We start from the raw sequence: 16,238 nt of genomic DNA, 5'->3' as shown, positions 1-16,238 counted from the left end.
ATAGTCCGGGTCAAATTTCATCACGGGGTAAGTTCGATATTTCTTCGTACTTTCAGAGCAATTGTTTTCTATATAAACCTTAGAGAACTTTTTAATATTGCAAAAGTTGTGTCTTTAATACAACAACAATAATATAATTTATTTAATATACAGCTTAAGTGCAATTTCTTCTACTCTACATTAAATCTAGCAAACCTTATCAAATACACACGTGCACACAACCAACATATACTTGTATATAACTATTTATTTATAAGTGCTTGGATATCAGCAATAATTGCATTTAATCGCAAGCAATATTTTGCACTAAATGCCACCGGCTTCACCGGCTTAAGCGCACCACAATGGGCTTATGCACAAATACATTAAAATTCGTATAAATTTGCCTTTCCCTCATTATTAGCTGAAAATTCGCAATTTGGCTAGAAAAAATGCAACCAAAGCAACGAGTACTTCAACTTCGATAACCGGACTGGAGCTAATATTAAGACCAACCAGCTTGCCTGCCTATCAGGCCGCAGCCGCCAACCAACAGCCACAGTCAGCTAGTCAGCCAGCTGGCTACACAACAAGTATCTAACAGCAAGCCGCATATATATTATTATCATTTTTTGGTTTTCTTTTTTCGCGAAATTATTTCTGCGAATAGTCAAAAATGCCTACGCCGCGGCGCTGTGTGTTTGTATGTGTGTGCAATTGTTTGGTCTAAAGTCTAGACCAATAATACAAAGTTTCTTGGTAAATATTTGCATTTGCAACTGTTGGTAGCGCGCAATATATGTATATATTTTGTTTTTGTTGTTTTTTAGTTCTTCAGCTTGAATGTAGAACGCGTGCTGAAGCCGTAGCAAATTTCGATTTGCCACAGCACAGTTCTACAAGCCGCAGCTACCACAAAATTCAATTCTATCAATACAATTTCAAGTGAACTAATAAAGTTTGTGAGTTCAAAAAACCAAAAAAGAGTGAAAAATATTAACAACAGAAAAGGTCGTTTCACTCACCTCGTCCGAGAAATCGCCCAGATTGCGCACATCTTCCGTTTCCAAGTAATCCTTGACCTCCTCGTGTGTAATCACGCGTTTGTCGTTCGATTCGCTTACTAGCCCGTCTGCTGGGCGCGGCACCATTTTCTTAATAATTTTGGAGTTTTCAGCTGGCAGCACAGCCACTTGACCGTCAACGGTGTCAGGCGCCTCGAGTGCACCGCCATTGGCCTCCACTGCTATACTATCGATGGGTATACCTAAATCGCGTTTCTGAAATGGAATTTAGAGTTTTGCATGATATTTTGTTATTCAGTAATGTTCTTTTAACTTTATGAAATGTGCATTAGGGTGAGCCAAAAACTATACTATCGAATTTATTGGTTAAAATGACCATATAGTATTCGTATATACAATGAATGCTTCGAAAGATAAAAGTTTTAGGGAAATTTAGGCTCTAAAAAAATCCGATAGTAAAAAATATAAACCAAACGGTGGAAAGGTGAATATATATTCGTTATATATTCTAAACTAATAACCTTGTAAGGATATTTTTCCGGGTACATAAGTTTAATTGAACCCATAAATGGCTTTGGTATATTTCAAACATCATCATTCATCAGTTCATATTCTTATACCTAAATTATTAATTAAATCGAAAATCGGCTTCTAAACAGAGGCTTACTTAGGACCTAAGATTACGTGGATAAGTGTAAAAAATTGGTCACGATGCCACTTAGAACAACGAAAGGATCCACAACCACGCCTACTTCATTTACAATTACTCTATGCTTATGTTACAACTTTCTTGCAGAAATTGGTCCCATAACTCGAGTATAAGGAGCTCTGCCTACACACCTTATATACCGGCCTCTATAAAAGATGTCTTGGTATAGCTGTGTGAATATGTTGTGCTGAGCATCATATATCGGGTGATTTTTTAAGAGCTTGATAACTTTTTTTTAAAAAAAACGCATAAAATTTGCAAAATCTCATCGGTTCTTTATTTGAAACGTTAGATTGGTTCATGACATTTACTTTTTTGAAGATAATTTCATTTAAATGTTGACCGCGGCTGCGTCTTAGGTGGTCCATTCGGAAAGTCCAATTTTGGGCAACTTTTTCGAGCATTTCGGCCGGAATAGCCCGAATTTCTTCGGAAATGTTGTCTTCCAAAGCTGGAATAGTTGCTGGTTTATTTCTGTAGACTTTAGACTTGACGTAGCCCCACAAAAAATAGTCTAAAGGCGTTAAATCGCATGATCTTGGTGGCCAACTTACGGGTCCATTTCTTGAGATGAATTGTTCTCCGAAGTTTTCCTCAAAATGGCCATAGAATCGCGAGCTGTGTGGCATGTAGCGCCATCTTGTTGAAACCACATGTCAACCAAGTTCAGTTCTTCCATTTTTGGCAACAAAAAGTTTGTTAGCATCGAACGATAGCGATCGCCATTCACCGTAACGTTGCGTCCAACAGCATCTTTGAAAAAATACGGTCCAATGATTCCACCAGCGTACAAACCACACCAAACAGTGCATTTTTCGGGATGCATGGGCAGTTGGCCACCAAGATCATGCGATTTAACGCCTTTAGACTATTTTTTGTGGGGCTACGTCAAGTCTAAAGTCTACAGAAATAAGCCAGCAACTATTCCAGCTTTGGAAGACAACATTTCCGAAGAAATTCGGGCTATTCCGGCCGAAATGCTCGAAAAAGTTGCCCAAAATTGGACTTTCCGAATGGACCACCTAAGACGCAGCCGCGGTCAACATTTAAATGAAATTATCTTCAAAAAGTAAATGTCATGAACCAATCTAACGTTTCAAATAAAGAACCGATGAGATTTTGCAAATTTTATGCGTTTTTTTTTAAAAAAAAGTTATCAAGCTCTTAAAAAATCACCCGATACGATGTTTGGAGAAAGCTATGGTATAGTATTCTTTAATTTGATGAAAGAATCGGTCTATATCGTCTATTAAACTCCGTTTAGACTTTGAAGTAAATATATCGGATTATGAGAATGTAGGAAAGATTTAGATAAATTTATTTTTATGGTCTGAACTGGGACTATTGATTTCCCAGAAGGAAACGTCGGAGGCCGTATGAATATTAGGATGTTTCATTTAAAACTTTATTTTTTATTTCTTCGTGGACACATACAAATTTAGTTGTTTATGTTAAAATAAATTCTCAGAAACTTTGAGCCGTTAATTTGGACTTTAAGTACTTTCTTTTCAACCTTTTAATAATAAACTTTTTTTTTAATTTTTCAGATATTTTTGAAAAAACTTGAGACCATAAACGACTGGTTTTATCGATAACCTTCTAAAGTAATAGGTGTAGAAAGATAAATTTCGAACAGACAAGAGTGGTAAATCATAAAATAGAGTGATGCAAAGCAAAGAAATAAAAACCATTTTTTTATGGAATACCCTAATGTATATAAGTGAATTAGTTCCTCACTTTTTGAGATACCAGTCTGAAATTTTCAACAAGTCTTTGCTAAGCATAGCTTGTTGGTAATGGCGGTTGGGCAAACATCGACTAAATGATCCCACTTTTCAACTGGGAAAGAAGCTTCAAAGTAAACATAGAAAAATATGGCTGGCGTTAAGGTATGTTAGCTAAGCGCAACACTCTAAACATCTATACGGAAGGCTCGAAAATGGACGACGGAGTTGGTGCGGGAATATACTGTTCAGAGTTATCCATAAGGCAATATTTTAAGCTGCCGGACCACTGCACTATATTTCAAGCTGAGGTCTTTGCTATTGCGGAAGCCTCTAATGTACCTGCAAGCAATTCCAGAGTCAACATATACGTAAAAAGCCAAGTAGCAATCAAGGCAGTAACCTCATATCGTATATCGGCCAGAAGCGTCTTGGGAAGCAGGGCAACAGTAGAAAGTGTTGCCAGAAGCAAGTTACTTTACTTCTACTGGATGCCAGGCCACAAAGGTATCGAGAGCAATGAAATAGTGGACGAGATTGCCATGAATGGTGTATGGCTAACATTCGAAAACTTGATTATCGTCTATACGACGATCTTGATAAAAGCATGGCAAAGAAAATAAAAAACCGATGGAACGAGCTACCTGGGTCTAACGGCAAACTGCAAAAGTCATGTGCAAAACTGTAGATCGGAAGTACACAAAATTCCTATTGTCATTCGATAGAAGAGACTGTAGGAACGTAATAGGAATACTGGTCACTGTAGGGTGGCGACATATGCCCGCGACCTGACAGATCTCGGAGACTGCAGGAAATGTCTAGAGCAGGGCGCTAGGGAAACAATGGATCACTTGCGCCGCATTGACAAGACTACGCTGTAAGCATCTGAGGTCCCCACGGTATGATACACTGGAGGAGGTATCGATGTTGAGACCGCAGAGTTTGTTAAAATTCACGTTAAACGCAGGCTTCCTAATGTATGACTACTCCTCTTAAATCTAGCAACTGAACTCCATCTGGCATTTCAAAGAGCCGAAACTGATATATATGTGGCTTATTGGCCTACCAGATTAACCTAACCTAACCTTTGCTTACTAAAAAGCTGTGAATTTGTCGGAATCAGTGATATCGAAAAGAAAACTATTTTGCTTGACCAGATATCTTCACGAAATTAAGTGTTCGCTACAAACTCTGAACTTATTATTCAGATCGTACCACTATAGCATAGAGCTGCCCCTGCCCTGCCCTCCAAACTGGTCGATGAAAATCGATGAATCTTTTTATACCGTTTTATGATATAAGAAATTTACTGCTGAAGGCTATTATCGCTTTGGTGCAGCCAAAATTAATGTTTTTTTTACAAAAATGTACGAATTTGTCTTTCAACTTCGTCTAACAATGAATATTGGTTGCCGAGGGCAAATGTTTATACCCTGTACAGAGTAGTATATTAAGTTTGTCACGATGTTTGTAACACCCAGAAAGAAGCGTCGGAGACCCTATAAAGTATATATATAAATGATCAGTATGTTGAGCTGAGTCGATTTAACCATGTCTGTCCGTCCGTCCGTCTGTATATATATGAACTAGTCCCTCAGTTTTAAAGATATCCTTTTGAAATTTTGCGAACGTCATTTTCTCTTCAAGAAGCTGCTCATTTGTCCGAACGGCCGATATCGGACCACTATAACATATAGCTGCCATATAAACCGAACGATCGGAATCAAGTCATTGTATGGAAAACTTTCACATTTGACAACGTATCTTCACCAAATTTGGTACAGATTATTTTCTAAGGCAACAATGTAATCTGCGAAGAAATTTTTAAGATCGGTTAACTATAGCATATAGCTACCATACAAACTGAACGATCGGAATCAAGTTCGTGTATGGAAAACTTTCACATTTGACAATGTATCTTCGCTAAATTTGGTATCGATTATTTTCTAAGGCAACGATGTAATCTCCGATAAAAATATTCAGATCGGATTACTATAGCATATAGCTACCATACAAACTGAACACTTAGTTACTAAAAGAAATGCACCTGTGAAGGGTATATTAGCTTCGGTGCAGCCGAAGTTAACGTTTTTTCTTGTTTTATTTAAATTTTCGAATTAGGCATTTACTTAGGTTTTTAATTCTAATTCAACTTTATTTGAATCATGATTCTTTATTCTATTATCTATTTCTTTTTAATTGGTTTCCCTCCGAAAATAATTTTTCTAAATTTTAAAATAATATTATATTACAATAAGTAATTTATTTTTTTCCAACCTGATCGTTGATATTATATTAATCTGATTTAGCGAATTGCGTAAAATTTTATATTATTTTTATTTTTCCTCATTGTACTATTTCTATTATAAGTTAATCGTGCATTTTTTATTTTATTTTGCACGCTTACATAAACATAACTGCAAAATCTCATTCATACAATTATTTGTAATACATACATATGTATATGCTAATAAACATTTGTTTTTTTTCTGTCAAACTCACCTCTGTTGTTTCCGTTTCCTGTTTATCTGTATCTTCCGTCGTATTCGTTGAGACAATTGGCCCTGAATCTTCCACCACCTTGCCATCCTCCAGCACCAACTGTCGCTTTACGCGTGTCTCTATTTGACGTGTTGTTGTAAGTTCGGTTTTTCTTTTTGTTATCCATTCTTCTGCAAAAGAGAAATAGACAAAAAGTAAGCACATTTAGTAAAATGAGCAAGAAAGAGTTAAGCTTGCGTTTTGTACTAACTGCAATGTATGCGCCTAAAATTATGCTATGATGGATGCAGTTAATACGGCTTACACTGAGAAAAATTTTTGTATAATGTAATAAGGGAATTATTTACATATGGACGGAAATACATATTGATACATATAATACGTATGTATGTATATGAAAGATATTATTTGATTTGATTGTAAGAATGTATACATTTATTTTTGTTTTTGTAAATTACAATATATTTAGAATCTGTTCAATCATAAAAAAAAAAAATAAATAAGAAATACTTATTTGAAAATATAAAATTTAATTGCATGTGCCGCATATAATTATATCTCATAAGGATGCTTTAGCCAACATTTCATTTCTAACAAAATTTCGCCAAAATTTCAAAATCACACCAAAGCGTTTGTAATACAATTAGTTACAGCTTTACATTGAATATTTGCTTCTAAAACACGACTTTTATTATTCTTCACACACAGCATAAATTCAATTTACATTGTTTGTGCACATAATTTCCATGTTACCGTTAAATTTGTACTAAACTTTGTATTAAAATTGTTAACAACCTGCCAAAACAACCCGAAACTAATTGCGAGCACCTTTTGTATATCGGCTAGGACTCCCACAAGTTGGAGGTGATAAAAAGACACAATAAAAATGTGCTAAACTAATTAACCCACGCCAATAAATTAGCTTTGTGGAACACATTCAAAGCATGCTTAGCTGACAGCCAATAAAAACAACATGCTCGTACATACATATATGTGGAAACGTGAGCGTGGTGTGACAGCGACTAAGACAATAAAAATCTGCTTAGACCAAAAAATGGTAAACAAGAAAATCTTTGTTGGCGAAAATGAAAAACTAGCAATTAAATAAGGCCAAACGATAATGTGTGACAATTTGCAGCACTTAAGAGACGTCTACAAAAACACCTGACAAGAAATAAAAACGTGGTTTAACCGTTACGTGAAAAACAGTGAGAATTTATAATATAATTCAGTTGATATATTGCATAAAATTAAAAATTAGATATGATAATAAAATATACAAATTATGATGGATAATGGTGTCACTTTTGATGGCATAAAAATCATACAAAATATATTTTTTATTAAATAATTTCTTGAAGCTGGGGTAAAGCTTAAAATTTGTAGAATACTATCTATTTGGATAACATCAAGTTAATCAAAATTTAAAATTCGCCTTCGGGAATAGACGAAAACTGTGGAATGGTGGTCTTTGTCAACTCAGACCAATAAAAAAAATAAAAATATTTTTAACCCTAATTACGTTTAAGTTATGCTCTTGCTTATTTTTTTGGGTTGGCTCAGTTAAACTTCTCTAATAGATAGCAGAAGAGAGGGAGGTGGGATAGATTCTACGCCTGTAGATAAAGTGTCAGAAAGGCGATAAGAAGTTGCAAAGCCTTCAAATCGTCGGACCAGACGGCTCAATGACAGCAGTCTCAAAACTACATAATAGTTTGGTTAGTAAACATTCTTAAGAGGTCGCTGCAATTAAACTTTATTACTTCGTTAACAAATACCACTGTGATAAAATTGAAAGGTCTATTTCATCTCCTTGGAACAACCCTCTTCGTGATGGCCATCACAGCCTTCTTTTACTACTGTGCCCAAAAAATAAGGTGACATTGAATTTATTTTGAAAATTCTTTATTTATTCTTCCAAATCAATTTCATCCCCTTCCAAATAATCCCCTCCCGATGCAATGCACTTATGCCAACGGATTTTCCAATCTTCGAAACACTGGTTGTAGTCACTTTCCGGGATGGCCTTCAGTTCCGTCTTCGCTGCGGCTTGAATCTCCTCTATCGTATAAAAACGGTTTCCCCAAAGCGGTCTTTTGAGCTTGGTGAACAGCAAGAAGTCGCACGGCGCCAGATCAGGTGAATACGGTGGTTGCGGAACGTGTAAAAACCAAGAATTGTCTTTCCACAATTCCGGTCTTTTTAGGCGGATAGCGTTACGCAAACGACGCACAACGTTCAAATAATATTCCTTGTTGACTGTTTTACCGGTTGGAAGGAATTTATAATGCACAACACCACGATAATCGAAGAAAACAGTCAACACCCTGATTTTTGAGCGATTTTGGCGCGATTTTTTTGGTCTCGGCTCTCTTTTGGCACGATATTCGCTCGATTGATCGGTTGTTTCGGGGTCGTAAGCATAGATCCAAGTCTCATCGCCAGTTATAATGCGTTTCATGACACCCTGGTAGTCGGAAAGCATCGTTTCACACACTTCAACTTTTTCCAAGAAATTCAATGTTTTCGGTACCAGTCGAGATTTGACGCGCTTGAGGCCCAAAACATCCTTCAAAATGGTATTGGCTGAGCCTTTCGATATGTCAACTTCATCAGCAAGGTCTCTAATTGTTAATCGACGGTTTTTCAACATCAAATCATTGATTTGTTGAACGTGAGCTTCGTCGGTTTGGGTTGATGGTCGCCCTGAACGCTCTTCGTCTTCGACACGTTCACGACCGGCTTGGAACTGACTATACCACTTGTAAACGAAATGATCACGAATAACCAATGCAGTATGGGATGGTGCATTATCGTATTTCTTTAATAATAAATTCAGACATAGTTAAAATCGAAGGTTCATTTGGCATAGATATCACTAACAGTACTACCAACTTCCAGAAAAAAAATTACCAATTCAAAAAACACGCGAAGCATAAATTAAAAATTCACCAATCAATTTGATCGCAGAAGTATATAACCAAAGGCTGGCAAAGTTTTAAATACAAATCCGCAGGATTTCAGACCACTTAGTCTCTTATTACTCTTAAAAACGAATAGAAATACACATAAGAAACAAATTAAACCCAAACAACAGAAAATCTGGCTGTTTCGCAGCATGCGCATTCTAAAGGAAAATCCACAGAAACAGCACTAAGCTCAATAGTAGCAAAGATTTAAAAATCTTTGCATGTCAAAAAATAAGTCCTGGTTACCTCTTAGACATGGAAGCCGCTTTTAATAACATTCAGCCTGGGGCCATACTCATACTTGGACATCGCTGAACCTCTCAGAAAATAAATTGAACAGATGCTCATGGGCATGTCAATAATTTCAACGCTGGAAGTTTCAACGAAGTGCAGATCTGTCCCAAGAAGTACACCTCAAGGAGGCGTCTTGCCTTGACTTCTCCGAATTTTAAAAATGAATAAATCGCTGTTAGATCTAGAAAAGAAGGGGATACATGTTGTGCCCTACGCTGAGGATGTGGCGGTTTTGGTTAAAGATAACTTTCCGATTACCATCTCTAACCTTATCCAAAAAATATTCAATGACATAAAAAGTTGGGCCGTATCGAACGTAATAATACAAGTACTTAAATGCTAGCAAAGCAGAATTGGTATTGTTTACTAGGAAACACAATACTTATTGACGCCATTATTGAACGGTACCAGGCTTACAAGATAACGGGGCTACTGAGGCCTAATTTTTGAAATAGGAAGCTTTCATTCAAACAAAACTTAGACGCTACGGTGAAGAAAGCAGCTACGGCCCCTCACACCTGCAAAAGTGTGGTAGGGCCCAAATGGGAATTAACGCCTTGGATTAGTCATTCGCTCTACACAGTATTTGTTAGACCGATTATGACATGCGGTTTACTGGCAGCTCTTGTACTGAGGGAATTCTCCCAATTAATCGCCTGCAATAAGGAACATTTTATGATACTTAGTAAGTTTCCGTTTCTACACACTATCACGGAATTTCGAAGTCCTACAGAGTTGGAACTAAATTTGGTCCCTAATATTACCTTCGCTTTCTAAGAAGAGTGAAAAAGGGGCGAGGTAGACAGGGATGCAAGGATTAGCATCTATGTATATCGATGGGTCCACCCTAGATAATCGCCTTCCGTTTACCAGACTCTTCCAAGTGTAGATCACAGCAATCAAATACAGTCTTGTTGTTCTGACCGTAACCGTAATGATTGTAACAGGTTCTTTAAATGGAGAGTTACTAGAGAGAAGATTATTCTTTACTCGCTACTATTTATTCGAAAAGTGTGGTAATTTGTCTAAAATCTTAGATTTATGTGATCGTTTTGCCCTTTACTAACTGTATGGCATATATCCAAGTCTTCGCCTTCTTCGAAGCAGGTTTGACGGATGAATACCACTGCTGCGGCTGTTCTTGGGTCTCTGGTGTGTATGTTACTATCAACCCGGTCTTTTGAGATATCTACTGTCTCAGATATCTCGCGGCAGTCTGCCAATACGGGATAGTGTCTTTTAACATAACCAATTTTTGACGGTCGCTATCGAATGAAAATATTCACCGCATTTATCATTCAAGCACTCTTTGATTCAACTGCCCGATTTCTATTCCAAAAATAACACTCGAACCACAAATCGATTTTTCTAATATAACACCTCGCAATCACTCGCGGTCAAAGCAAAATAAAAATAGTCCGTTCCGGCTGGATCCTTGACAGTAGACTCCTGATCTACATGGTCTATAATGTTTACGGTTAAGACTAAACGACTTTTCCCTGTACCCCCTGCACCCAAAGTCATTAGCACAAATATTTTTAGTTCCAGGGTTTTTTTTTGACCGTAGCATCTGCTAAAGCTTCGGCAAGTATGTTTTATTGATCAAAATCTGGTTGAAAATCTGAACTGAGATCTGTCATTGGTATAAAGTCGGGGTCCGCGTTTTCGTGTTAACGAGTATGTAATTCATTTTGTAACAAGATTTGCGAAAGTAACAAGAAAATATAGTACCAAAAATTTCGGAATACAGCAATCAAATACAGTCTTGTTGTTCCGTAATTTAAGGATAGTCAAATGGCGTTGAAATTTCTGAAGTCCCCTACGTTTTCATAAAAGATAGTAAAAGAATACTTTGATCTTTTAGCGGATCTAACAACATATTTCACGATAAAGCTGCAATGGGTTCCAAAGCATAGTGATGTCATTGGTAACTGTGAAGCAGATTAGACTCCGAAAAAGAGGGAATTTAAATGTCTCTGGCCACTTGTAGATATTTAATCGACGAACATGTTATAAACTAAGCTGAGTCTCGATGGAGTCAATCCCTGACCTGCTGAACAAGCAGGCAAGCATTTCATGAATAGAACAGAGGCCGCATATGCCGACTATTAAAATTCAAAACATCTTCTATTTGAATGCAAGACTCTGTACAGAAAAAGAATTGCATCTAACGGTCGAGATTTCTGGACGACGTTTCAGAGGTTGCAAAAATAACACTCCTTGTACTGATGAACGTCATCAGAAGCGTGGTGTGGTTCAGGGAGGAGACAATGGAGTGAGGGGATAATAGTTCCGGTAATTTCACAATGGACCTCCCTACCTACCTAGCAGTCTTATTCGTATTTTACAAACGCAAGACAGACGGCTAAAATGACACTAGTCTTTATGGCATTGATAACGGCCAATCTCCTGTATTTTTACGTTACGTCGATTTCGTTCTGGAAAATCAATTGACGAAAATTGATAAAAAACAAGGGAAATTGTCGGTCTAACCGTCTGATCAAAAAACAATTTGGGATAATTTTAATAAGGCTGGATACAAAAAAAAGCCGTAGCTGAGAGTGTACGCAAAGACTTTGGAGAGTCGATCCGATGTTTTAGAGCCACATTTCGTTCAGTGATGATGCCCATTTCTGACTCAATGAATATATCAGGTGGCGCAAAAATTACCTTCCGATGTTTTTTTGGAAAATTAAAAACTTTGATTCTGCTTGTCGATTATTTTTATTTGGTCTTTTAAACTTTCTTACATCAAGTCGAGAATATGATATCATGTAAATGGCCGCCTAGGTCCTCACATTCTTGACGGATATTGTCTTTAAGAGCTGCAAGAGTCTAAGGCTTGTTGACATAAACCCGCGACTTCAAGAAGCCCTACAAAAAGAAGTCTGGAGCGGTCAAATCAGGCGATCTTGCTGGTCAGTGTAAATCGCCAAAACGGGAGATTAGGCGCCCGGGAAATGCATCCTTCAGCATATCGGTTGTGGCACGCATGCGTTTACTACACAAATGTCAAAACGGAACTCACATTAGAGGTCAATTGTAAAATTTATAGCATCTTCTGACTTTTGCGCCACCCTGTATAAACAGGTAAAATTGTCGCATTTGAGACGAAGAGAACCCTAAAGAGATTCAAGAGCTGCCATTTCATCCAGAAAAAACAATGATTTGTGGGTCGGTGGTATAATCGGCCCATATTTCTTCAAAAATGATGTCGATGGCAAAGTAACCATTATCACCATTATGATAACCGACTATTTGATGCCTGAAATTGAAGCTCGTGATTTCGGCGACATTTGGTCTCATCAAGGCGGCGCTACTTCCCACACATTACATCAATCAATGGATTTATTGAGAGAACACTTCGGTGAGCAGATAATTTCACGTCTTGGGCCGGTCGATTGGCTACCAAGATCGGTGGTATCACAGCTTAGAACTTTTTCTGCTGGGTATGTAAAGTCTATTCAGATTCAGGAAAAACATTACGCTTGGACCATCGGATGACCCATCTGAGACGTAGCGGCAGCCAACCAATGACGGACATAATTTTCAAAAAATCTTTAAAAAAATTGGGAATATCGAAATAGATTAACCTTTATAACCAAACAAAAAAAAAGAAACATAGCTCAAAAATAAAAAGAAATTTGAAAATTTGCTCGAACACAGAATATAACCGTCGAGATTAGTCCAATAATTCAAAATTTGTGACTAAAAGAAATACCGCAAAAAACGCTATTTATGAACCTACCAAATATAGACTCATTCAGTGAAATGGACATACATACATAGTTACGTATATACTTGTATGGCATGTATCACAGTCAGCGGGTCGCTATATTTTGCATTTTCATCTTATTTGCCTCTACTTTAATAAATACATTTTTTTTCTGTTTACATTTAGATTTTCTGAGAAACCTAATACGAACCTGCCTCCTGAGGCTTAGTCATGCCCCATGCTGGAGGTGCAACCTGAGCTGCTCAAAATGCTTATATGTACATATATACACCACTACATATGTAGTGACATGAAAACAGCTAGCAGCTAACAGCTTATTGCTCTAATGTATGCCAAATAGACAGCTTAGCTGTCAGACCGACCAAGAGCTCCACCAGCAGCTTTATAAATAGTCAACTCACAAGCTGTTGTTAAGCTGAGTAGAGTAGAAAAGAGGAGGAAGTTGAGGAGTAGGGGAGTTGCGGCAAGCAGAGTTTGCGTTGCAGAAGCATGCTTAATATGCAGTTTTAGAGTCCACTGCTGGCTTACTGGCTGACTTACAAGCTGGTGCATTGTGTCCATATCGTGTGTGTGTGTGTATATATATATGTATATTCTTCTTACAATGCTATTATTGTTGTTGTTTTAACTAAACATTATTATTGTTATTGTTTTTGTAGCACAGTTGTATTGTTTTTGTTGTTGTATGTAAGCAACGTTGTGCTTGAGCGATTTTGCGTTTAGTTAAAGCTCTTACATAACAAAGCCAAGGTATTTGTGTGTATGTATAAAATGTATGTATGTATTTAGGCTTTGTATGTGTGCACGCTTTTTGCCTGTAACATTAAGAAACTCTATCATTTGTGTATGTGTGTGTGGCAAGCGCAACCTGCTGAAGAACAATGCAATTGTTGTTGCTAGCGAAGCTGTACGCTTTTTACGCCGGCCAGTGGACAGCAATAAGCAACAAGAAGAAAAAAACGTTAACTTTGGCTTCACCGCAACTATAATACCCTACACACATGTATTTCTTATAGCATAAAAGTGTATAAAAAATCTTTGTCTATATTATGATCGCGTTTGTACGGCAGCTATATGCTATAGTGGTCCGATCTGCACAATTTGCTCGGAGAGTGGAGCGTTGCTTAGGTCAACAATCTATGTCAAATTTCTGGAAGATATCTTATCAAATAAAAAAGCTTTCCTACAAAAACTTGATTCCGAACGTTCAGTTTGTATGGCATCTATATGCTATAGAGTTCTGATAAATGAGTTCCTAAAACTGAGCAGCTTCTTGATTGATTTTTATTAAAAATACAAACCTACGAGTGGTCAAAGCCTTCAAAAGGCGGTCCAGAGATCGTTGAAGACATGCCTCGCTCATTCTGGACGACCTTCGATCTCTTCGACAAATGAAAATATTTAAAAAGTAAAGGATATAGTGCTTGAAAATCGTCAGACAAATGTTAGAGAGATGGCAAGAGAGCTGGAAATCTCTTACGAGTCCGTTCGAATGATTTTTGGAATATTTTGGGTATGAAACGCGTTTTTGCTCGACTCGTCCTGGTAAAGCTGAATATTTTTCAAAAAGATTACAGTAAACAGGTCTCTTTGGACTTGCTTGATCGTGCGAAGTCCAATCCCACATTCATGGAGAGTATTATAACTGCCGATGAGACATGGATTTATGAGTTTCACATGCAAACAAGTCAAAAATCATCGGAATGGAACTCGTTTTTAGTCGATCGAAGAGATAAAACAAAATTGAAGTACTGAAGGCCTTTCCAAAAAGTGCTTATGGAAGTAATATTTCGAGGACTTGAAAAATCTTTGGTGTAAGTGTATTACATCTGAAGAGGATTACTTTGAAGGCGACAAAATAAATATTGTTGAATAATTACCCACCCACAAGGTGGGTGTTACAAACTTCGTGGCAAACTCAATATACCCTGTGCAGGGTATAAAAGCAATATAACAAAACAATATGGCAAAGCAAACTATTGAATGAAACCGTTTTTCCCGTTGCTTAAGCTTTTGTTCTGCACTCAAACAACAGCACTTGCACGCAGACACACACATTCTATACAAATATACGTATATACGTAGGTAGAAGTGTGTTTCTAAGGCATTGCAGTCATAGAAGCAAAGCTATCTAAGACTTTACTGCTATGCAGTTGTATCGTTGCGGCTGGCTAGCGCGACGTGTCGCCACAATGAAATCACTGGACCATTAAAGGTCACTTGTACATCCAGCCAAGCAGTTATTTCTCAGACACAACAAGCGACGCCAGCGTTTGCTACCGCTCAGCAGGTCAGTAAGGTAAGCTCTCAGTCAGCATCAAATTGTTAACAACTCGGCGCGGTTTTGGGTTGAAATCTTGGCGTTGTTTATTCCTTATTTTTTATTCTTTACTTTAAGCTTGTTTACAATATTTTTTTTTTGTTTTTGCTGTTGCACATATTTGGTTTTGTTGTCTTATTCGAATGAAATCGAAACATGCTGAAAGCAACGGACGCGTTTTGCTACAGTGCACTCGCACACAAGCACACACCTGCACACATACACACAAGCTTCTACCTAAATAGTTATGTGTGTGTGTGTGTGTTGGTGAATTATGCTTTAGCCATTAACTTAATATCAAAGTAACTAGGCAGCCGCTTAGTTACTGTCGCGGTGTATCCGCATTTTTGCAATAGATAATTTATTTAGATAAGCATTTATAACTTTTGAGCTGTTTGTCAGGTAATGAATTGATAAAAACGAAAAAAAAAATCTTGAAATTAATAACAGGTGATAGCGTTCAGCATCGTTGATCAGGTGTATTGCTTGGAAAATACAGCCATATGCATCGAGGCAAGCTTTTGAGTAATGCTTTACGCCTACAACTCTGATGGGTAATTATTTTGTTTTCATATTTTAACCGCCCTTTAGTATATTGAACATCGATACTTGTTTTCTGTCTCCAATAAAATATGAATTTTAATATCAACAGTTTAAATTACTTATTTACAGGTTTATAATTGTAGTCCATATTTGATTAAGTTTTTACTGTTAGCAACCAGGACTGATGAGAGTAGGGATAGGTCGGCCGTTTGCTCTAGAAAACTCATATGTCAAGCGTTCGGCAGTAAAATTTTTTTATTTAGCTTAGAAAAAGTAAGAAAATTTTAATTTCGGTTGCACTACCTTAAGCAATATTCCATGTCAAATGTCGTGAAGACATCTAGTAAAATAAAAGAAATTTCCTTTCAAAGAACTTGATTTTGATCCCACAAATGAGCAGATTCTAAAATCTCAAAGACTGAGGACTAGTTCGCGAC

At 37.1% G+C, this 16,238-nt stretch overlaps 1 protein-coding gene across 5 annotated transcripts in view; it reads right to left on the bottom strand.

Annotated features, from left to right (window-relative positions):
• The window catches only part of LOC120773947, a 130,973-nt gene that overhangs the window by 35,235 nt on the left and 79,500 nt on the right, over nt 1-16,238 (bottom strand). For all 5 annotated transcript variants that reach the window (XM_040103166.1, XM_040103167.1, XM_040103168.1 and 2 more), the window contains 2 exons: nt 5,940-6,109; nt 1,005-1,259 (listed from right to left, as the gene is read on the bottom strand). In XM_040103166.1, coding sequence (XP_039959100.1) covers nt 1,005-1,259; nt 5,940-6,109 — 425 coding nt within the window. The remainder of the gene's footprint in view (nt 1-1,004; nt 1,260-5,939; nt 6,110-16,238) is intronic.

The sequence above is a fragment of the Bactrocera tryoni genome, chromosome 4 (genome assembly GCF_016617805.1).
Source record: "Bactrocera tryoni isolate S06 chromosome 4, CSIRO_BtryS06_freeze2, whole genome shotgun sequence".
Taxonomy (NCBI): domain Eukaryota; kingdom Metazoa; phylum Arthropoda; class Insecta; order Diptera; family Tephritidae; genus Bactrocera; species Bactrocera tryoni.
This window is presented reverse-complemented; position numbering and strand designations above follow the sequence as displayed.